This window comes from Canis aureus, chromosome 5, assembly GCF_053574225.1.
Source record: "Canis aureus isolate CA01 chromosome 5, VMU_Caureus_v.1.0, whole genome shotgun sequence".
In the NCBI taxonomy this organism is placed as follows: domain Eukaryota; kingdom Metazoa; phylum Chordata; class Mammalia; order Carnivora; family Canidae; genus Canis; species Canis aureus.
The window spans coordinates 5,882,140-5,905,596 of NC_135615.1; the positions used below are offsets into that span (position 1 = coordinate 5,882,140).

The following is a 23,457-nucleotide window of genomic DNA, read 5'->3' on the forward strand; positions in this document are numbered from 1 at the left end:
ATGACTCCTTTTGATCTTTGGCTAACACTGAGGCAAATGTAGTGACGATTTAGTTTTCTTCTTCCTCTGAAAGCTTGTACACGTTTTCTGCCTCGGGTTGTGTCCGCTTGGATGCCTGGAGAATGTTGACAAAGGAAAGGTTAGGCTAGCCTGTTGATGCTACATATTTGGGCTTTAAAAATCAAAAAGGTTCCTTGGCTTCCGCGGAGAAGCATTCTGCTTGATGGCCCAGATTACTGATCCAGTAAAAACGACATGTTCCAGCCATCCTTCACACACACCTTAAGTGAAATTAATGAGATCACTCTATGGTTACGCTTTGTGTTTTATTTTCACTTTCTAGGTCTGTATGAGCTGTTGGCTGTTGTGCAGGCCGGCTGGGGCCACGTGTGGACAGCCAGGAAGACCTGACCTTCCTCTGGGATATGTTTGGTGAGAAAAGCCTGCATTCACCGGTAAAGGTAAAACCATGCTGATGTCAGATTCTCTTGGTGGGAAAACATATGGAAAAATATTTTGTCATCTCATGCTTTGTTCTGTCCTCCCCTACTCTCTATGCAGAAGTTACTCGTCGAGCACCATTTTCCTTTAGGTTAGTGATTTCTGAATTGTATTCATGAAACATTTCCTTAATGTGTGACCAAAAAGCTATTCCCTTTTTCATTTTCACTTTGATTTCGCTACTCTAGATTTTTGTTTATTATGTGTGAATCTGGATCTCAAAAGAAATTCTCTCAACATTTCTTCTTTGTCATATTTGCTCTAGATTATTTTTTTCATATTTGCCGTTTACTCAATTTAAGAAGTTTCCGTTTATTCTGTGTAAAATGACTTTTTAAATGACTAGCCATTGGACTTTGTCAAGTGCTTTTTATTTATTTATTTATTTATTTATTTTTTTAATTTTTTTTTTGCTTTTTATTTATTTATTGTAATGATCATATGATTTGTTTCCTGTCAGTCTCAACATAGGAAAGTTCTTTGGTTTTTGACATTTTTTTTTTTTACTGATTTTTGACTGTTCAACTGGCTATCATTGGACTATTATTTGAGATAACCTAATTTGTTCATGATTTGTTCTCCTTTACATATAATCTGCTGGAGTTAGTTGACTCCTAGTTTATTTAGAACTTTAATGTCTCCTTTTATGAGACTTCAGCCCATAATTTTGCTTTCTTATCTCTCTCATCAGATCTTCACAATATCCTGGGTAGCCTTATGTTGTGAGGTGGAAGTCTCTACTCTTCTGTGGGTAAGTTTATGAAAGACTGAAGTTCGTTTGTCCTTTAGCAGAACTGACTTGTTGGGTTCCTTGGGCCTGGATGTTTTCTTTTTGATAAGGATATTGGTAACTATTTTAAAGATGACAAGAACGTTTAGGCTTTCTATTTCTTCTTGATTAGTTTTAATGATTCATATTTTTCTAAGATTTGGTCCATTTCAACTACATTGTCAAATTTCTGAAAAGGTTGCTTATAATATTTCACATGTGCAGTTTCTATGCTAATTGTTTTTCTTCTTGGTCCTGATATTGGTACTTATTGCCCTTTCTTCTCTTTCCTCAATATTGCCAGAGTTTTGGCATTAGTCTTTTTAGATATAAACCTTTGGCCTTATTAATTTTCCTCATTGTATATTAGTTTTTATTTCATTGACTTTTTTAAAAAAAAATTCTTTTTCTTGTTATGAACGTTTGTTCATAAATTTTCAACCTTCTTCTTTTCCTAACGTTAGCATTTAAGGCCATTTCTCCCAAGGTACTGGTTTTCTTAACTTAGAATCATTTTGTAGTTGCTTACTTAGACTTCTTGAATTTACAAATAAGGATTTTTTTAATCTATCTTGTTCCTGATTTCTACCTTAATTGCTTTGAGGTCAGAAAACCTAATTTGCATTATTTCAGTCCTTTGAAATGTGTTTACACTTTACGGCCAGCTACATATTCAATATCTGTAATGTATCCTGTCTGTGTCTAAAAAGAAGGTATATTCTGCAGTCATTAAGTATAGTTTTCTGTATGTGTCTGTAGATCAAGTTTGTAAACCTATTCAAATATTCTGTGTTTTCACTGATTTTTGTTCGTTTATTCTCTGTTACCAAGAGAAGTATGGTAAAAAAGTTTCCCATTATGACCATGGTTTTCTTCTTGCAGTTCTGTTCAGGTTTTTTTTGTGGTTTTTTTTTTTAATTTAATTCATTTATCGGACACTGAAGAAGCAGGAGGAGTGACAGGCAGAGAGAGAGAGAGAGGGAGAAGCAGGCTCCCCCCTGGAGCAAGGACCCTGATGTGGGCCTTGATTCCAGGACCCTGGAATCTTGTCGGGAGTTGAAGGCAGGTGCTTAACCGGCTGAGCCACCCAGGCTCCCTCTGTTCATTTTTTGTTGTATATATTTAAATTTGTTATTAAATATAAATTTGTTATTTTGCTGGTGAATTACTACACTTTATACTTTTTAATAGAGTTTATTTTAAAGTAGATATGTTTTTGTTGCCATTTGCAGGATATCTTTTCCTATCCTTTTATTGTCAACTATTCCATATTCCTGCTTTATTACAGCTTTTGTGAATTACAGTTGGAGCTTTCTGAGGTAACAAGTCAGAAGTCTTTACTTTCAGCTAGAATATCTTCACTACAGTTCATTATGACGTATGATCTTTATAATTTAAAATCTGACGTATTTTGTGTTTTCTTGTCCTGATTTTTCTTTGTTTCTTTTGGATTGGTTAGGGTTTTCCCTGCATACAGTTGAGAAGTTAAAACATTCTCTTTCTGTTATTTGAGTGGCTACCTTAGAAATTATGACATGAATCCTTTATTATAAAATCCTATCTTAATCTGTCTATTGTCATCTGGAAAAGATCCAGAAATCTTAGCGCACTTTTGCCGCATATACTTTCCTGCCAACTTCAGTGCTATTGTGTCCTGTATTTTAATTCTCTCTAGAAAACAAACAGAAAAACAAAAACCCCTCACAACCTTGAAGACATCCTTATTTTGCTTTACATCAACGTCATTATTCATTTAGTATAACCACCATTTTGTTTGTTCTAGTCCCAATCTTACAGCTCAGCCTTGTCATCCAGGCTGATTTTTCACCTGTTTAATGTAAAAAAGCTCTAGAATCTCCTGTATTGAGGGTTTGTGGCTATCAAACTATGTCTTTCAGTGAATCAGTACATGTTTTTATTTCCTTCCATTTTTTTTTTCGTTTTATTAAATTATAATCGATATATGACACACTAGTTTCAGGCGTGCAACATAAAATTTGGCATTTGTATATCTTGCACAATGAACACCATAGTAAGTCTAGTTAACATCTCTCTGCATGCACAGTCACGCCATTTGTTTTCTTGTGCTAAGAACTTTTCAGACGTATTTTCTGAAAACAACTTTCAAATTTGCAATATGTTATTATTGACTATAGTCACCATGCTGTGCGTAAATTCATTTTGTAAGAGGATGATGGGACTCTTGATCCCCTTTATCCGTTTTTACCCACACAGCCTCACCCCCTTCCCTTTTGGCAACCACCCATGTATTCTCTGTATTTCTGACTTTATTTGTTGTTTAGTTTCAGGTATAAGTTAAATCATACCATATCTGTCTTTCTCTGTCTGACTTTTTTCACTTAGCATAATACCCTTCAGATTCATGCCAGTTGCAAATGGCTAATTTATTTTATGGCTGAATAGTATTCCTTTTTTTTTTTTTTTTTTTTTTTTTTTTTGCTGAATAGTATTCGTGTGTGTGTGTGTGTGTGTGTGTGTGTAAATCTTTTCCCATTCATCCCTTAAAGGAAGGACACTTTGGTTATTTCCATATCTTGGCTATTGTAAATAATGCTGCAGTGAACATAGAGGTACATGTATCCTTTTGAATCTTCAGATAAATACCCAAAAGTGGAATTGCAGGATCATGTGGGAGTTGTATTTTTAAGTTTTTGACTGTTCTCCAGATTATTTTCTGTGGTGGCCGCACCAATTTACAACCTCACCAACGGTGCACTAGGGTCCCCCTTTGCCCACAGCCTCATCAGTACTTATTTTTTCTTGTCTTTCTGATATTGGCCTTTCTCAGAGGTGTGAAGCGATATCTCACTGTGATTTTGATTTGCATTACTCTGATGATTTGTGATGTTGAGCATCTTCCCGTGTGCCTGTTGGTGATCAGTATGTCGTCTTTGGGAAAACGTCTATTCAGATCCTCTGTCCATTTTTTAATATTGAATTGTTTGTTTCTTGTTGATATTGAGCTATATGAATTTCTGTATATATTTTGGCTGTTAACCCCTTATTGGATAGAATTGGCAGTTCTTCTTCCTTCTATTCGGTAGATTGCCTTTTTTGTTGTTGATGATTTCCTTTGCTGTGCAGAAGCTTTTTAGTTTTATGTTATCTCATTAATTTATTTTTGTTTTTTGATGCCACTGCCTTTGGAATCATAAGATCCAAAAAGGAAAAAAAAAATCTCCAAGAGTGATGTCAGAGAGCTTACGACCCATGTTTTCTTCTAGGAGTTTAATGATTTCAGGATTTTCATTCCAGTCTTTAATCCATTTTGAGTTAATTTCTTTGTATGGTGTGAGATGATGGCCCAGTTTCAGTCTTTTATATGTAGGTGTCTAGGTTTCCCAGCACCATTTATTGAAGAGATTGTCTTTCTCCGTTGTATATTCTTGCCTCTTTTCTTGTAAAGTAATTGGCCTTATATGGCTGGGTTTATTTCGGGGCTCTCTTTTCTGTCCCACGAATCTGTGTGTGTGTTTTTATGCCAATACCATACATTTTGATTACTTTAGTTGTTAGATACTACAGCTTGAATTCAAGGAGTGTAATGTCTCAGACTTGTCCTTTCTCAAGATTTGCTTTGGCTGCTTGGGATCTTTTGTGGTTCTATACAAATCTTACGATTGTTGTATTTCTGTGAAAAATGCCACTAGAATTTCAATAGAGATTGCCTTGACTCTGTAGATTGCTCTGGTCAGTATGGACATTTTTGCAATATTCTTCATGAGCATGGAATATCTTTCCACTTATTAGTGTCATTGTCTCTCCTCAGTGTCCTATAGTTTTCAGAGTATAGATCATTCACCTCCTTGGTTAAATTTATTCTTGGGTATTTTTTCATGCAATTTTAAATGGGATTTGTTTTCTTAGTCTCTCTTCCTGATAGTTTGTTGTTGGTGTACACAAGTGTGACAGAATTGTGTATATCAGTTTTGTACCTGCAACTTTACTGAATTTATTTAGAAATAAGGTTAGAACTAATGTTCTAACAGTCTTTTTTTTCCACAGAGTCGTTAGGGTTTTCTGTGTATAAAATTGTATCATCTACAAACGGTGATGGTTTTACTTCTTCCTTTACAATTTGGTTCCAATTTCTTTCTTTTTCCTTCCTAGCTGCTGTGGCCAAGACTTCCAATACTGTGTTAGCATCCTCGCCTTGTTCCTGATGTTAAGCAGGAAGCTTTTCCCTGTTGAGCATGATGCTAGCTGTGCACTGGTCATACGTGGCCTTACATTTTGAGGTACATTTGGTCTATACCCACTTTGTTGAGTTTTTCTGGGGTTTAATCCTGGTCTTTCATTGGGAACATGTTTATCTGTTTCCTCATGTTGCCTGACTTTGTATGTATGTATGTCTTTGTGTTAGGTGAAACAGCTATCTCTTCTAGTCCTGAAGGTGTGGCTGTGTGTGGGTGAACATTTTTGTTTATAGTAGCCTTGCTTCAGTGTTTGGTTGTCTCTCATACTGTTTCCCCAATTATTCTAGACCTGTGGGGCTCACAAACACAATCCACCCTGGCCCCAGAGTCTCATATTCAGTAGGCATCCCCTGTGTGGGTTGCATGTACCTGCTGGCTTGGAGGCCTCTGGCAGTGGGAGTGTAACTAGAGGTCAGGGCACTGGCCTCCTGCTTCTGGCAGGGCCGTGGCAGCAGTATGGAGGGGGAAGGAGGTACTAGAAGGTTATGGGAATGCAAAAATAGCTCCTGCCAGCATTGGCAGTAGCAAGGTAGAGAAAGCGTAAATATGGCACCCTCCGGTATCTTTTGTCTTTGGAGGGAATCTGAGTGGGCTTTTGCCCTTCTGGTAGATGCTTTAAGATTAGCAAATGGAACCCCTTCACATCTGGTCTAGGCTCCTTTCAAACTGGTGCTTTTGTACTGGGTCCTGAGGCAAATGAGTCTGATTGTGAGCCCTGTAAAAGCAGAGCCTGCACTCAGTACAGCCCTAGGAGTCTCCTGGACGGAAGCTCCACTGGTTTCCAAAGCCAGGTGCTTTGGGGGCTGTCTGTCTGGTGCATCTCCCATGGGTCATGGTGCCTGATGAGTAGTACAGATTCCCTCCCTCAGGGAGGGGTTCTGTATTTGTGCAACCCCTCCTCCATAGGTCGTTGCATGGGGGGAGGTGAGGTTTTCGGCAAAAATACAACTACATCTGTCTCTCCTCCCTGTCTGTTTAATTCTTCGTTGTGGAGTAGCTGTCCTGCTCAGAGATAATTGTTTTATATGTAGCTGTAGATATATTGTGTCTGTTGAGGGAAAGGATTTCAGAAGTTTTTATGTGACTATCTTGAATGATCTCCCTGTTTGCCTGTGTTCTTTTTTTTTTTTTTTTTAGATTTTATTTATTTAGTCGTGAGAGAGGCAGACACACAGGCAGAGGGAGAAGCAGGCTCCAAGCAGGGAGCCCAACAAGGGACTTGATCCCAGGACCTCGACCCAGGCCACCTGCGTCTTCTTGAATGGCATTTTTAGTAAGCAAAGAATGCTAGGTAGGCTCTTGTTATCTATCTGTGTATCTATCTATCTATCTATCTATCTATCATCTATCTATTTATATTTCAGTATAGTGAAAGATGATGAAATGATTATTCCTAAAATTTCTAGTTAGAGGTCAGCTGTCAGGATCTCTGATTTGAAGTAATCTTTCAAAGCATGTTTTTTTCCTCTGGCTCTTTTAAAGACTTCAATACATACATAACTTTTTTTCTTTTAAATAAGTTCTGTTTACTTCTTTTAAAAATGTTCGGCCCAAGTGTGGCAGGATACAAAATCAATGCCCAGAATTCAGTGGCATTTCTGTACACTAACAATGAGACTGAAGAAAGAGAAATTACGGAGTCAATCCCTTTTACAATTGCACCCAAAAGCATAAGATGCCTAGGAATAAACCTAACCAAATAGGTAAAGGATGTATACCCTAAAAACTACAGAACACTTCTGAAAGAAAGTGAGGAAGACACAAAGTGATGGAAAAATACTCCATGCTCAAGGATTGGAAGAATTAATATTGTGAAAATGTCAGTGATCACCCAAGGCAATTTACACGTTTATTTTTATTTATTTTTTAATTTTTATTTACTTATGATAGTCACAGAGAGAGAGAGAGAGAGGCAAAGACACAGGCAGAGGGAGAAGCAGGCTCCATGCACCGGGAGCCCGATCCCGGGTCTCCAGGATCACGCCCTGGGCCAAAGGCAGGTGCTAAACCGCTGCGCCACCCAGGGATCCCAATTTACACGTTTAATACAATCCCTATCAAAATGCCATGGACTTCTTCAGAGAGTTGGAACAAATTATTATAAGATTTGTGTGCGGGATCCCTGGGTGGCGCAGCGGTTTGGCGCCTATCTTTGGCCCAGGGCGCGATCCTGGAGACCCAGGATCGAATCCCACATCGGGCTCCCGAGGCATGGAGCCTGCTCCTCCCTCTGCCTGTGTCTCCGCCTCTCTCTCTCTCTCTCTCTGTGTGACTATCATAAATAATAAATAAAAAAAATTAAAAAAAAAAAAAGATTTGTGTGGAATCTGAAAAAACCCCAAATAGCCAGGGGAATCTTAAAAAAGAAAACCATAGCCATGGGCATCACAATGCCAGATTTCAGGTTGTACTACAAAGCCGTGGTCATCAAGACAGTGTGGTACTGGCACAAAAACAGACACATAGATCAATGGAACAGAAATGAGAATCCAGAAGTGGACCCTCAACTTTATGGTCAACTAATATTTGACAAAGGAGGAAAGACTATCCACTGGAAAAAAGACAGTCTCTTCAGTAAATGGTGCTGGAAAATTGGACATCCACATGCAGAAGAATGAAACTAGACCACTCTCTTGCACTATATACAAAGATAAAATGATGAAAGATCTAAATGTGAAAGAAGAATCCATCAAAATCCTAGAGGAAAACATAGGCAACTCCCTTTTCGAACTTGGCCACAGTAACTTCTTGCAAGATACATCCATGAAGGCAAGAGAAACAAAAGCAAAAATGAACTATGGGGACTTCATCAAGGTAAGAAGCTTTTGCACAGCAAAAGATACAGTCAACAAAACTAAAAGACAACTACAGAATGGCAGAAGATATTGGCAAATGACTTCTCAGTTAAAGGCCTAGTATCCAAGATCTGTAAAGAACTTCTTAAACTCAACAGCAAAGAAACAAACAATCCAATCAAGATACGGGCAAAAGACATGAACAGAAATCTCACAGAGGAAGACACAGACATGGCCAAGAAGCACATGAGAAAATGCTCCGCATCACTGGCCATCAGAGAAATACAAATCAAAACCACAATGAGATACCACCTCACACCAGTGAGAATGGGGAAGATTAACAAGGCAGGAAACCACAAAAGTTGGAGAGGATGCGGAGAAAAGGGAACCCTCTTGCACTGTTGGTAGGAATGTGCAATGGTGCAGCCACCCTGGAAAACTGTGTGGAGGTTCCTCAAAGAGTTAAAAATAGACCTTCCCTAGGACCCAGCAATTGCACTGCTAGGGATTTATCCCAAAGATACAAATGCAATGAAATGCCAGGACACTTGCACCTCGATGTTTCTAGCAGCGGTGTCCACAATAGCTAAACTGTGGAAGGAGCCTCGGTGTCCATCGAAAGATGAATGGGTAAAGAAGATGTGGTTTATGTATACAATGGAATATTACTCAGCCATTAGAAATGACCAATACCCATCATTTGTTTCGACGTGGATGGACCTGGAGGGTATTATGCTGTGTGAAATAAGTCCATCGGAGAAGGACAAACATTTTATGGTCTCATTCATTTGGGGAATATAAAAAATAATGAAAGGGATTAAAGGGGAAAGAAAAAATGAGTGGGAAATATCAGAAAGGGAGACAGAACATGACAGACTCCTAACTCTGGGAAACGAACTAGGGGTAGTTGAAGGGGAGGTGGGTGGCAGGTGGGGGTAACTGGGTGGCGGGCACTGATGGGGGCACTTACTTGATGGGATGAGCACTGAGTGTTATTCTGTATGGTGGCAAATTGAGCACCAATAAAAAATAAATTTATTAAAAAAAAAAGAAAAAAAATGTTTGGCCAACATTCAAATTGTTTATACCATAGGCTCATCTTAAGAAACCTGGTTAACCTTTATTTCCAACATCAAAAGCATGAAGTTCCATTCTTAAAGCAGTAGATTTGAAAGAAGAAAGGTTTTGACTATATCACTGCAATATTGCCACTTGCAGAAGCCCTTTGAAGTAACTAGAATGGACTTTATTGGCCTTGCCAATGTCCTACAAATGTTTTGTTTTCATATTTCATTTAAAACATGAATTATTTTTCCCTTTTGATATTGAGTGTATTTCATCATGGAAAATCAGCATCTTCAACTTGCTCTTTTTTCTTCAAATGGCTTCCAAAATGAGGTATACTCTGGAGTTTTGAATGGATCATGTTTTTATTTTTACAGTTCTCTTCCATAGCAAATCAAGCTCATTAGGTATGTGGCTGACCGCAAGCTGTTCTGTGTGAACAGAAAGCAGCGTGTGATTTGGCATTTGGATACAACTTTTGTTGGGGGGAGATCAGTACATAGAGCTTCATTCTTAAATTAAACCAGGACACTTGTTCTTGTCCTTGTTACTGCTCCTCAAGTATTTATGAATGAAGCAAAAAGTCGTCTTCATGTAATAATGGGTTTTCATTTTTATTTCATTTTTATTTAATTTTTAAGATTTTATTTATTCATGAGAGACACACAGAGCGAGAGAGAGGCAGAGACACAGGCAGAGGGTGAAGCAGACTCCAAGCAGGGAGCCAGATGTCGGACTCGATCCCCGGTCCCCAGGATCAGGCCCTGGACCGAAGCTGGCGCTAAACTGCAGAGCCACCCGGGCTGCCCTGGATTTTTCATTTTTAAACAGGAAAATCACTTAGTGGCATTTCTCACAGTAGCTCTTAGAGGTGGGCTTTCACTTCTGTTCTATTAATAGTTTTCTTGTAAGGTAAATATCTGCTAGCATACTTACTACATGTTAGCCAGTGACTCTGCTACATTGCGTACTCTTGCTATTACAAAAAGCCCAACCGTCATTTCTCCTTTTGTTGAGTTTTTCAAATGAATGGCTTTATTTATTACAGTGGGTAATAGCAGTAGACTTTCCTGCAGTGACTGTACTGTACTGTATGTATTCAATAAATACTGTTAATTGGTGACAGAAATTTATACACAAAAGAAGCAGGTGAATCAGACTAGACCAGATCTAGAGGGAGATACAGAAGCAAATTCTCTATTTGTTACCCTGTCGTCTGTTAGATTTAATATATTATTCTGAGTGAAGTAAGTCAGTCGGAGAGGGACAAACATCATATGGTCTCATTCATTCGGGGAATATAAAAACTAGTGAAAGGGATTCAAGGGGACAGGAAAGAAAATGAGTGGGAAATATCAGTGAGGGTGACAGCACATAAGAGACACCTAACTCTGGGAAACGAACAAGGGGTGGTGGAAGGGGAGGTCGGCCGGGGTTGGGGTGACAGGGTGACTGGCACTGAGGGGGGCACTTGACGGGATGAGCATCGGGTGTTGTAGTATATGTTGGCCAATCGAAGCCCAATAACAAATATACAAAAAATAAGGGAAAAAGAATTAAAAATAGATAAAAATAAACTTCATTTAAAAAGGTTTAATATATCATCTTATTGTGATTATTATCTTAGTCTTTACAGAAATGCCATGTAAACAAGTTGCTGAATATGTTGTGTCTCATGGCATTGTACAGAACTTTGTATGTGCAACAGTCCTCTCATACAGGAATTCTGCCAATAATTTTCATTCATTATGTAGTTTTTGTCTTTCATTTTGAGACTCATTGTATAATCTTAATGGCAGTGGTGTGATTTCTCTTTTAGCTGTAAGGAGTACAATGTTTCATAATGTACATGTAGTTGGCTTTTATTTTTCAGTTTTTCTTTAAGGTAAGATACATGTATAAAATTTGCCATTTTTACCATGTTAACGTACAATGTAATGGCATTAGGTATATTCAGAATGTCGTGCAAACGTCCCCACTCTCTATTTCCAAAACCTTCTCATCACTCTACACAGAAACTCTGTGGCTGTTAAGCGCTACCTTCCCTTGTTGCCCACCCCCAGCTCCCGGCAACCACCATTCTACGCTTTGTCTCTATATTTTAACTGTTTTACATAGTTCACATAAGTGGAACTATACAGTACTTGCCCTTTTGTAACTATACCACTCCATGCAATGCTTTCAAGGTTTGTCCATGTTGTAGCATGTATCAGAATCTCCTTCTCTTTCATGGTTGAATAACATTGCACTATGTGTATACACTGCATGTTGTTTGTCCATTTGTCTGTTGATGGACACTTGCATGTGTCCACCTTTTGGCTATTGTGAATGGTGCTGCAATGGACATTGCTGTACAACTATCTGTTTTGAGTCCCGATTGCGGTTCTTTTGGGTAGACACTTAGCAGCTGAAATGCCTGCTTATATAGTAATTCTGTTTAGGCTTGTGAGAAGGAACCATCAAAGTGTTTTCCGTGGAGTCTGCACCATTTTACATTCCTACCAGCATTATATGAGGGTTCCAATTTCTCCATATCCTCATCACTACCTGTTACACTGAGTAATTTTTGATTATAGCCATTCTCGTGGGCATGAAGTGGTAGTTCATTGTGGTTTTGATTTGCATTTCCCTAATGACTAATGATGTTGAGCATGTTTTCAGGTAGTCTTTGGCGATCTGATTGCCTTTTTGTTGTTGAGTTTGGCATTTTTTATATATTTTAGATATTAAACCCTTATCATATTTTCGCCTTGCAAATATTTTTTCCCCTTGTGTAGGCTATCATTTCACTTGTCTGATAGTATCCTTTGTACAAAAGTTCTAATTTCTATAAAGATCAGTGTCCATTTTATCTTGTGCTGCTTATGCTCTTGGTAGCATATCTAAGAATCTCTTTGCAAACCCAAGGTTATGAGGATTTACCCCTTGATTTAAAATTTGAGCTAATTTTTTGTGTATGGTGTGAGATAGGGATCTAAGAATCTACATTCTTGTGCATGTAGGAATCCAGTTGTCCTGTATAGTCTATTTTGTTTTCATCTCTATTTTTAGTGGCTATCAGTTTTTATCCTAGAAAGCGTTAGTTTGTGCTTTCTCTGGAAACAGTTTATTGGCAAAAGGTCGATGTCCTTAATTTAAAAATTATTGGAGAAATTTGGTGGCTTCATGACACTTTATAACGGAATTTCTTAAATGACAAAGCCCTGGAGGTGGGGGAAATTAGCTCTCAGGATAAAGAAAACCTAATTCTTATTATTGTACTTTGTATTCTGACACTGTTTGGGTGGCTTATTATTTTTTTTGGTTGTTTTTGTGAAATAAATGCATTTTCAGTTCCACTTCTGGCATAGCTAGATTCACTCTCAGTGAAGGTCGGAACCCTGTTAGCTTTCTCTGTTGATGTTGTTATTCTGTGGTCCATTTATCTAGTAATAATACATAGTAGGAAAAGGCCAGTTACAATTAATCTGCATTAAACAGGTACGAAAAGAGCAAGAAAATGGTGGGGGAAGTGAACAGAACTTTATGTAGGAACAGGAAATATAAAATGTGACCACATTTGAAATGTAATTAAGAATATTGTAGGTTACAGTTGTAACTGCTAATTCTTAGCATGGATGCATTGTATCCTGCTGAATTTTCCTTTGTTGGCATAATATTGCTGCCAACATTTTATAATAGCACTTTGACTTTTCCAGTTAAAAGGGCAGTTTAACAAAAATATTTGAAGACTTTAGTTTCTCCAGTAGTATTTGGTTTTTGTTCATTTTTAAAGTTCGGTATTCAGATTGTTCCCTTTCAAAGTGGGGAGTTTTGTCAGATATGTTACATTTTTCTCAGTTGCTGACTAGCAGACCTCTTTCAGAGGCTTGTTTACCACCAGCATCACTTCGTCATCATTTTCATCAGCCCTGTGAAGTCCTGTATTTTTGCAGTCATGTTAATGGCATCCAAGGTAAAAACTAATGACAGCATAGAGGGCATGTATTAGGTGGGAAGAAATGTTTAAATGAGGGCTGGTATGAACATTGTCAGTTTATTGGTGAATATCATAATGTCTATATTCCTGTAACCTTGGATTGTTTGGGAATTAGATCCTAAATATTCAGAAGATAGGAACCTCTATGTTTATATTAGTATTTTCTTTATTTTCCCAACATTTGTTAGAGAGAGAGAGAGAGAGGAGAGGGGTAGAAGGAGGAGAGAGAATCTCAAGCAGATTCCACACTGAGTCCAGAGCCCAACATGGGGCTCAATCTCATGACCCAAAGACCATGACCTGAGCCAAGATCAAGAGTTGGATGCTTAATCAAGTCAGCCACCCAGACACCTCTGTATTGCTATATTCAATGACTAGGCTTTTATGAACTAATTTGAAGTCTTTTACCTATCTTAGTTAATTGAATATATGACTTGAGATAATTATAGTTGTATAGTAGAAATTTTCCAAACACAATGGTGATAAGCAATGCTGCGAAGGTTAATAGCAAAGCTCTGACAAGCTTAGCCTGTGCAGCACTGGCACAGCCTTATGAAAACAATTATGCAAAAATAATAATCCTGTTGCAACTTCAAATCCAGGTGCATAAAAATGTTAATTGATTTTTTTTCTTTCAGTAGTGCTAAGTTGCCAGTGGAAACTGCCCATGGGCCACATGAGAGACCACGGATCCTGTAATGCTGGGAGGCATAAAGCTGGCACAGAAGTGCTGCAGAGAGGCTGTCACCAGTTAGAGGGAAGGAGCCAGAGAAGCAAGAGGTGTGGCAACAGCCAAGGGTCTTCAAAGGTAGATGGACTGTGCACTCCCTTCCTGAATGGGAGACCAGCACAGAGACCTTGGGGGCACGCCCTGCCCAGCCCTGCCCAGCCTCGCCCAGGCTCCAGCCAGAGGCTCCGCCCCAGGCCATGGCCTTCCACTTACTCACGTGACCATGCCACAGGCATGCAGAGAGGCAGGCTGAGCTCTGCCAGGCCAGCAGGGTCCGTGCCAGGCCTGGTGGACTTCGAGGACAAGGAGCAGGTGAAGGCCTTTCTGGAGAACGTGGTGGAGTGCAAGTACCAGTGCTACTGTGAGAAGGACCCGAATGGTGAGTGCTGGCAGAGCAGCCTGCGAACACGAGGAGATGCATGGGGATGGTTGGGGGCTGCAGGGGCCACGAGCCACCTCTGAAGGAGATCCAGAAGGGGTCTCTGGTCTAGGTAAGTTGGTGGGGCCAGGTGCTTGAGGACCCCTAATCCTCTGCCATCTGCCCCATCCCCCAACTGAGTCAGATTCATTTAATTTTTTAAGGCCAGTAAAAAATGAGTAATTTTGTAGGAAAACGGTGTTTACTGTAACTGACAAAGGAAGAGATAGAAAACCTAAATGGAGAAATTTCCATACACCACCCACAAGAAATAAAGTTGGGGGATGAAGCTGCCCTCCATAATGTATCTGATCTTCCTGGTTTCCCATGGGAATGCCATCAAACACTTAAAGAAAAGATTACTTTAGTGGCATTGAGATTTGAGAGCATAGAAAAAGATTGAAACTTTCCACAGTGTAAAAAAAAAAGCGAAAGCAGTGTAACACTGATATTATGACCCCATAAAGACAAGACCAGGAGAAAAAAAGCCAACTTCAGTTGTGAGAACTAATGAGGAAAGTCTCAGTAAGATATCATCAATGGATTCCACGGCACATTAAGTGACCAAAATATCTAGCCAAGTGAGGCCCCTTTTGGGAAAGCCACGATGAGATGGCTAGTATTTGGAAATTTATAAATAAATTCTGTAAATAGAATTCCCATATTACCTGGTCACACCCGGAAAACACTATTGGTACATATGGTAGAAAATATTTTGTGAGATTGAACATTAATTACTTGAAGTAATTTTTACTTTCATACCAACTTCATATTTAAAATTATGTCCTGGAGTAAAACACATATCATCATAGGGTTACCAGCATTTGGAAATTCTGGGAGAGCATTTAAAAACTCCTGATACAATACAACGTCCCAGGGTTGGCAGGGTAGGGGTACGCACTCAACTCACTTGGGTGAAGATGGAAAGATGATGATGTGGAAAGAGGGGCTCCTTGTTTATAAAAGACCCTCAGAAGAAGGAAATGAAGTGGAGAAGAATGTCTTTATTTGGGGCATATAATGTTTAAGTTGTAATTATGGTACAGAATCAATACAAATTCATCTGAAAAAATTAAGAATTGTCGGAAAGAAAAAAGACAGGGAGGGGTGAAGAGAAGCCATTCCTAATCCCGTAGTCATTAGAAACAGCCAGTATTATTTGTCACATATCTGCGAGCCTCTCTCTATCCTGTTCGTCCAGCCATGATTGAGGTCCGTGGAAAAGGCAGACAAGATGTTAATCTGAGAGGTAGGCATGTGGAGTGACGACAAGCTCTGACACTGAGCCAGGTGGCCTGAGTTTTAAGTCCCAACTCATTTGTTTCTATGTGTGGAACCATCGCCAGTTATTATTTAAAGAGTAGATGGCCTGATACCTCTGAGTGTATTACTTGATACCTATTAAAAACTGGAAATTCTGCGGTGCAACTGTTTTATATATATAGTGCGGGGGGTAATTTCTTCAACTGTAAGTAAGAAGAGGCTCAAGTAAGTTTTCAAGTATAACATTTTAAAGGCACCTGTGTAAGAGCTGAAGTAGATAAAACGTAAAAGCCAACAGTTTTGCATTTGTTAAAGCAGATTTTTTAAGGAACTCCATGTGTCTTCTAGTGCACTAAAAATACATTCTCACCTTTGTTGTTTCTTGGGTAATGTTGGGAAAGAAAGGACCCAATTATTCCCTGATAGTATAATTTTACTTGTTTTACAGGACAGAAAGTTATCTAAGCTCAGTAGTTCTGAGAAATGTCTTCATCTAGGAGCATTCCCTCTGTTTCTTAGAAGTTTGAATTTGGGAGAAAGGTTGACAATCTGGGGGAAAAAAAAGACGAAGCGAAAGGAACAGCATGCTCAGGAGGGCACACACCACGCCAGTTCCCTTGCTTCTAATGGTTATCACGTACCAACCCAAGTGGCTGCCGCCTTATTAATCATCATGTATGTTTTTAGTAGAGATATGAACTACAACTGATACTTAAAGTACTGAAGCAATATGTTTTAGAAGTTACATATTTTAGAAAACTATCATAATTATTCAAGGGAAAAAGGTTTAGCTTTTATGTGGGCTCTATTTGATAATGATTTTTACCCCCATTTGACATCTCATGTAACAATGTACGGTGATAGTAACTAAATTTACTGTGGTAACCATTTTGCAATATATATATACAGCAAATCATTATGTTGTACATATAAAAAGTATTACAGTGGTACATGTCAATGATGTCGCAATTAGAAAAACTTTGATTTAAACATAGAACATTGACATGAGAATCTTAAAGAAGAATCAGACTGGACCATAGAAATAAGCCCACTTATTTATTATCTACAGATTTATAGAAACGTTTAATTTTTTTTTGAGGTTTAGTGGATCTGTTTCTATTCGCAGTGCTGAAAACCCTTCAACTATCTCACTGTTTGCTAGCAGGTGAACTTGTATACTCTTGTTTTTCTTCTAGATTCATGAAAAGCTCTACTACTATGAGAAGTAGAACCCTGTGCCCATCCTCCACAGCACAGCAGTCTTGGCTGATGATGTAAGTGTGCCTTTCGGAGCTCCCTGCCACCCGGCTCCCTTGGGCCCGGTCCTGAGCAGAGCTCTTCCTGGCGCAGACACAAGTGTGAGATCCTGGGAGTGAAAACCAGAAGCCGCTGCAAATGTTTCCAAAAGTCCTGTCACCGAGGACCTTATGCGGATACTGTGCTGATTTGCATTCACTCTCCTGCTCAAAAAATTGTGCGTGGGGATGTCCTCTGTTCTACCTGGGTGGCTACAGTAGCAGAAGTCTGAGGCTAGAACTCTCTGGGCAGAGAGAAACTGTCAGCTACTAGTGTTCTGAGAAAGGCACAGGCAGGAGGAATGCTTTGGAGAAATAAAGACAAATCAGCTAGGTCTGTTGCTGACAGTGCTAAAAACTGACAGATACGCTAGTGTCGGAACGAGGCCTGATGAAATACATAAAAAGACAGGATTGTTTTCAAAATGAAGTATAAAGCATCATAATGATTTATGGATATTAGACCTTTCCACATTACCTTCATAACCAAAGAATAAGTGACAGAAGCAGTTAGCATTGATGGAGTAATTTCCTGTAGCTATCATTTTATTTTCAATCTTGGAATGAATTACCTTGCTGTTCCTTGCCGTTCACTTTCAAACTCAGATGAATTGAAAGCACACCTGGATAAACTGTAAAGGACACTGAGCCAGAGGAGAAATAGGTCTCCTGTGAAGGTTGGTTTTTGTGATCTCCTTGAGCTTATCTGTTGCTTTCTAAATGTTTTCCTTGTTTATGATTTAAAAAGGAATGTAGTTCAGCTTAAATATCGGGGCCATATAATTTTTAAAAAATCATCTTCAGAAGTTGATTTTCTTATATGTGTTTTCTATTTTATTTTATTTGTAAAAGATTTTACTTATTGATTTGTGAGAGACACAGAGACACAGGCAGAGGGAGAAGCAGGCTTCCCATAAAAAGCCCAATGTGGGGCTGGATCCTGGGCCAGAATCACGCCCTGAGCCAAAGTTAGACACTCAGCTTCTCAATCACCCAGGTGTCCCTGTGTTTCCTATTTTAATTTAGATAATAAGGCATATGTCATCAATCTCGAAGTGATTTGCTATTTGGTTAGTCCCCCAGACTCCTTTCAGGTTTTATCCACAGATTAGAAATTATAGGGATCTTTCACTTTATGTGTTTTATGCGGATGCTTATTTATCTGCTCCTCTTGGTTCTTCATTAGAGAACCAAACTTTTTGAAGTGAAGTTGAGTAAAGGTATAGACAGAATTCTAGTAAGGGGCAGTTGCCACTTGAGGAAGTCTTAAGAAGTCACTTTATTTTTTTTAACTCTTTTTTTTAAGATTTTATTTATTCATAAGAGACACAGAGAGAGAGAGACAAAGAGACAGAGAGAAAGTCAGAGACACAGGCAGAGGGAGAAGCAGGCAGGGAGCCCACAGTGGGACTTGATCCTGTCGGATCAAGCCTTGGCCCAAAGGCAGTGCTAAACTGCTGAGCCACTCAGGCTGCCCAATTTTTAAAACCTTTTTATCAGGGACGCCTGGGTGGCTCAGTGCTTAAGCATCAGCCTTCAGCCCAGGGTGTGATCCTGGAGTCCCGGGATCGAGTAGCACTTTGGGCTCGCTGCATGGAGCCTGTTTCTCTTTCTGCCTATGTCTCTGCCTCTGTCTGTCTCTCTGTCTCATGAATAAATAAAATCTTTAAAAAATCCATCAAATGCCTCTTTTGTGCCAACCACGGGACTATGTGCCTTGTTCTTTTGCATTCTTATAACAGTCATATTAACCACCACTTGTCTTGCTTTAACTGTACTTTGAGATAACTGTGGATTCATGTGTTGAAATACATAATACAGATCCCGTGTACACTTGACCCTGCTTCCTCATCTCGCATAGTTATGGTAACCATGTGGGTACATCGCCACTAACGTAGTCCCTTAGGCTTTTTCAGATTTTACATACCTTGTGTATGTGCATACGTTTGTGTATTTTTTCCTGTCCAGTTTACTACATGTGTAGATTACCGTTTCTTTTGAACATATGATGGAAAGAAGGCTGAGGTAAGTTATGGGAGGTAAATGAAGTATAGACCTGGTTTGACTCTAGGTCTGTTTGACTCAGAGTTTTGATTTTTCAATAGCAGTAGCGATGGACACTCCTGGTTGGTGCAGTGGGTTGAGTGTCTGACTCTTGGTCTCAGCTCCAGCCATGATCAGGGTCATGATTTGGAGCTTCGTGTCAAGCTCCATGCTGAGCGTGGAGTCTGCTTAAGATTCTGTCTCTCTCTGCCCCTGTCCCCTGCCTCTCTGTAAAATAAATTAATCTTTAAAAAATAATAGTCATGATGAATAACTAATAATAACAACAATAGCTGAAGCTCACTGAGTTACATATGAAACAGACTATTTGGGACACCTTACAAATATTTTTATGAAATCATCAATAAGTGCTAGGTTAGGCATGATGCCAGGTTTTTAAGGGAATAAGTGTAAATCATCAAGAATACTTAGAATGTAATAGGGAGACATTTTCTTCCCCCTAAAGTAGAATAGATCTTTATGGCCACATGCAATCCCAGGAATGTTTGAGTTTAATGTCTCAAGTTACAGATCCAACTTTCCAAGGGAAAATGAATACATTTGGTGAATGATCACTGATTATCAGAATATGATAATACTTTAGGAAGATAATAGACTAATCAGCAGGCCATAATTTACGATTCTTTTAGTTACATATCTTGTAAAGCTGTCCCTGTGATGAACAGCAGCACTTCTTCAGAGCAGGAATTACAACATGCTCCTGTGTCATAGATCCCAGGAGGTTTCGGTGCTCTTGTAGACAGCAGACAGAAATAAAAGGAAGTTTCTCCTTTTTTACCTTGTATAATCCCACTGGAAAGTGAAACGTGTGCTGAGAGTTGATACTTCTAGGTCACCTCCCTGAAGAGGCCCCGGGCAGGCACTGTCGTAACAGTTCTTGGACAGGACTGTCGGCCCCCAAAGGAGGTGGGAGGGTTTCTGCAACAGGCTACTGGTGGAACAGGGCACTACTGTCTAGCCCCAAGAAGCTTCTAGTGAGGAGGGCCCCGAGGAACCTGCATCCTTTTCCTTAACTCTTTCAGAGGTTACGGCATATGCTCAGATTGGAGTTAAAGGTAAACTCAGTTCTGTGTAGCTTGTGGTTGTTGCTTTTGAAAAATGAGCAGCTACAAGAAAGCAACACCAAGTATGGTTTAGTAGGCCTTAGCTTTTTGGAACTTGAATTTGGATGTAGATAACCCAAATGGTTTTGAAGCTATATATCATTAGGAACTCTTTGGAAACCACAAAACCTTTTTAATGGGCCACTCTATCAATTTTCTGCTCTTCTAAGGAAGTTATTCCTATTCATGACTCCTTTTGATCTTTGGCTAACACTGAGACAATAGTAGTGACAATTTAGTTTTCTTCTTCCTCTGAAAGCTTGTACACGTTTTCTGCCTCGGGTTGTGTCCACTTGGATGCCTGGAGAATGTTGACAAACGAAAGGTTAGGCTAGCCTGTTGATGCTGCATATTTGATTGGGCTGTAAAAGTCAAAAAGGTTCCTTGGCTTCCGCGGAGAAGCGTTCTGCTTGATGGTCCAGAATACTGATCCAGTAAAAACGACATGTTCCAGCCATCCTTCACACACACCTTAAGTGAAATTAATGAGATCACTCTATGATTACGCTTTGTGTTTTATTTTTCACTTTCTAGGTCTGTATGAGCTGTTGGCTGTTCTGCCAGTCCAGCTGGGGCCACGTGTGGACAGCCAGGAAGACCTGACCTTCCTCTGGGATATGTTTGGTGAGAAAAGCCTGCATTCACTGGTAAAGGTAAAAACCATGCTGATGTCAGATTCTCTTGGTGGGAAAACATGGAAAAACATTTTGAGTGCTGTCTCATAAACCAGAGATCAAATTGTTGCCTTCTGCAAGGCAGAACAAATCAGCCTTGTTCCGTGATGAGCATGGAAGTTGTTAAAGATTTTACCAAAAATACCTAGATGATTTCCCTTAATGGTGGTGATCTGGCTGTGTGCACTAATGAAGCCAACGTATGCCTGCCCTTGTTTAGAAGAAGAATATGAAATAATAGCAGGAAGGTATAGGCTCCTTATGGACAACATTCATGAGCTGGAATTTAGCTTGAGTAATGAATGGTCACAACAAAAATTAGAAGGAATATATTTTCTGAGGTTAGGGATGGCAGCAGTTCATAGCCACATTAATTTAAAATAATTACCTTTCCACACCAATCTTAAGATAATTTGTTCCAACTCTCTGAAGAAAGTCCATGGTATTTTGATAGGGATTGCATTAAATGTGTAAATTGCCCTGGGTAACATTGACATTTTCACTATATTAATTCTTCCAATCCATGACCATGGAGTATTTTTCCATCTCTTTATGTCTTCCTCAATTTCTTTCAGAAGTGTTCCCTAGTTTTTAGGTTGGTTCGTTTATTCCTAGGTATCTTAGGCTTTTGGGTGCAATTGTAAATGGGACTGACTCCTTAATTTCTCTTTCTTCAGTCTCATTGTTAGTGTATAGAAGTGCCACTGACTTCTGGGCATTGATTTTGTATCCTGCCACACTGCCAAATTGCTGTATGAGTGCTAGCAATCTTGGAGTGGAGTCTTTTGGGTTTTCTATGTACAGTATCATGTCATCAGTGAAGAGGGAGAGTTTGACTTCTTTGCCAATTTGAATGCTTTTTATTTCTTTTTGTTGTCTTATTGCTGAGGCTAGGACTTCTAGTACTATGTTGAATAGCAGTGGTGAGAGTGGACATCCCTGTCTTGTTCTTGATTTAGGGGAAAGGCTCACAGTGTTTCCCCATTGAGAATGATATTTGCTGTGGGCTTTTCATAGGTGGCTTTTAAGATGCTGAAGAATGTTCCCTCTATCCCTACACCCTGAAGAGTTTTGATCAGGAATGGATGCTGTATTTTGTCAAATGCTTTCTCTGCATCTATTGAGAGGATCATGTGGTTGTTGTTTTTTTCTCTTGCTGATATTATCAATCACATTGATTGCTTTACGAGTGTTGAAGCAGCCTTGCATCCCGGGGATAAATCCCACTTGGTCATGGTGAAGCATCTTCTTAATGTATTGTTGAATCCTAGTGGCTAATATCTTGTTGAGAGTTTTTGCATCCGTGATCATCAAGGATATTGGTCTATAATTCTCCTTTTTGGTGGGGTCTTTGTGTGGTTTTGGAATTAAGGTGATGCTGGCCTCGTAGAATGAGTTTGGAAGTACTCCATCTCCTTCTGTCTTTCCGAATATCTTTAGTAGAATATGTATGGTTTCTTCTTTATTTTTTTAAAGATTTATTTATTTATGATAGACATATATAGACAGAGGCAGAGACACAGAAGGAGGGAGAAGCAGGTTCCATTCAGGAGCCTGACGTGGGACTCAATCTCAGGTCTCCAGGATCAGGCTGTAGGCTGTAGGCGGTGCTAAACCACTGCGCCACCGGGGCTTCCCTGGTTTCTTCTTTAAACGTTTGATAGAATTCCCCTGGTAAGCCATCTGGCCCTGGACTTTTGTGTCTTGGGAGGTTTTTGATGACTGCTTCAATTTACTCCCTGGCTATTGGCCTGTTCAGGAAACAACAAATGCTGGAGAGGATGTGGAGAAAGGGAAACCTTCTTGCACTGTTGGTGGGAATGTCAATTGGTGCAGCCACTCTGGAAAACTGTGGAGGTTCCTTAAAGAGTTAAAAACAGATCTGCCCTACATACGACCCAGCAATTGCACTGCTGGGGATTTACCCCAAAGATACAGGTGCAGTGAAATGCCGGGACACCTGCTCTCTGATAATTTATAGCAGCAATGTCCACAATAGCCAAACTGTGGAAGAAGCCTTTGTGTCCATCAAAAGATGAATGGATAAAGAAAATGGGATCTATGTATACAGTGGAATATTACTCAGCCATTAGAAACAAGTACCCACCATTTGCTTCCATGTGGATGGAACTGGAGGGTATTACACTGCGTGAAATAAGTCCGTCGGAGAAGGACAAATGTTATATGATCTCATTCATTTGGGGAATATAAAAAATAGTGAAACGGAATAAAGGGGAAAGGAAATAAAACAAGTGGGAAATATCAGAAATATCTCACAGACCATGAGAGACTACTAACTCTGGGAAACGAAGAAGGGGTGGTGGAAGGGGAGGTGGGTGGGCGGTGGGGGTGACTGGGTGATGGGCACTGAGGGGGGCACCTGATAGGATGAGCATTGGGTGTCATGGTATATGGTGGCAAATTGAACTCCAGTAAAAAATAATAAATAAATAAAAATAAATAAATAAGTAAATAAATAAATAAGTAAGTAAACGAAAATTACCTTTGACAAGGTCAACTGAAATTTGAAGAAGTTGCTTTTTTTTTTTTCCCCACAACGCCATTGAAATGGTATTTTGTGTAT

The 23,457-nt window shown here is 39.4% G+C and overlaps 1 protein-coding gene across 9 annotated transcripts in view; it reads left to right on the forward strand.

The window, feature by feature from the left end:
• The first annotated feature begins 561 nt into the window (after positions 1 to 561).
• LOC144313633 (ankyrin repeat domain-containing protein 26-like) overlaps positions 562 to 23,457 on the forward strand; it is a 212,726-nt gene continuing 189,830 nt past the window's right edge. For 5 of the 9 annotated variants that reach the window (XM_077896678.1, XM_077896679.1, XM_077896683.1 and 2 more), the window contains exons 1-5: positions 1,193 to 1,252; positions 5,402 to 5,529; positions 6,625 to 6,778; positions 13,965 to 14,435; positions 20,734 to 20,852. In XM_077896678.1, coding sequence (XP_077752804.1) covers positions 6,772 to 6,778; positions 13,965 to 14,435; positions 20,734 to 20,852 — 597 coding nt within the window. In that variant the 5' untranslated portion in view covers positions 1,193 to 1,252; positions 5,402 to 5,529; positions 6,625 to 6,771. Of the gene's footprint in view, positions 593 to 1,192; positions 1,253 to 5,401; positions 5,530 to 6,624; positions 6,779 to 13,964; positions 14,436 to 20,733; positions 20,853 to 23,457 lie in introns of those variants that run through there. The other 4 variants (XM_077896684.1, XM_077896685.1, XM_077896681.1 and 1 more) reach the window with 3 other exon arrangements.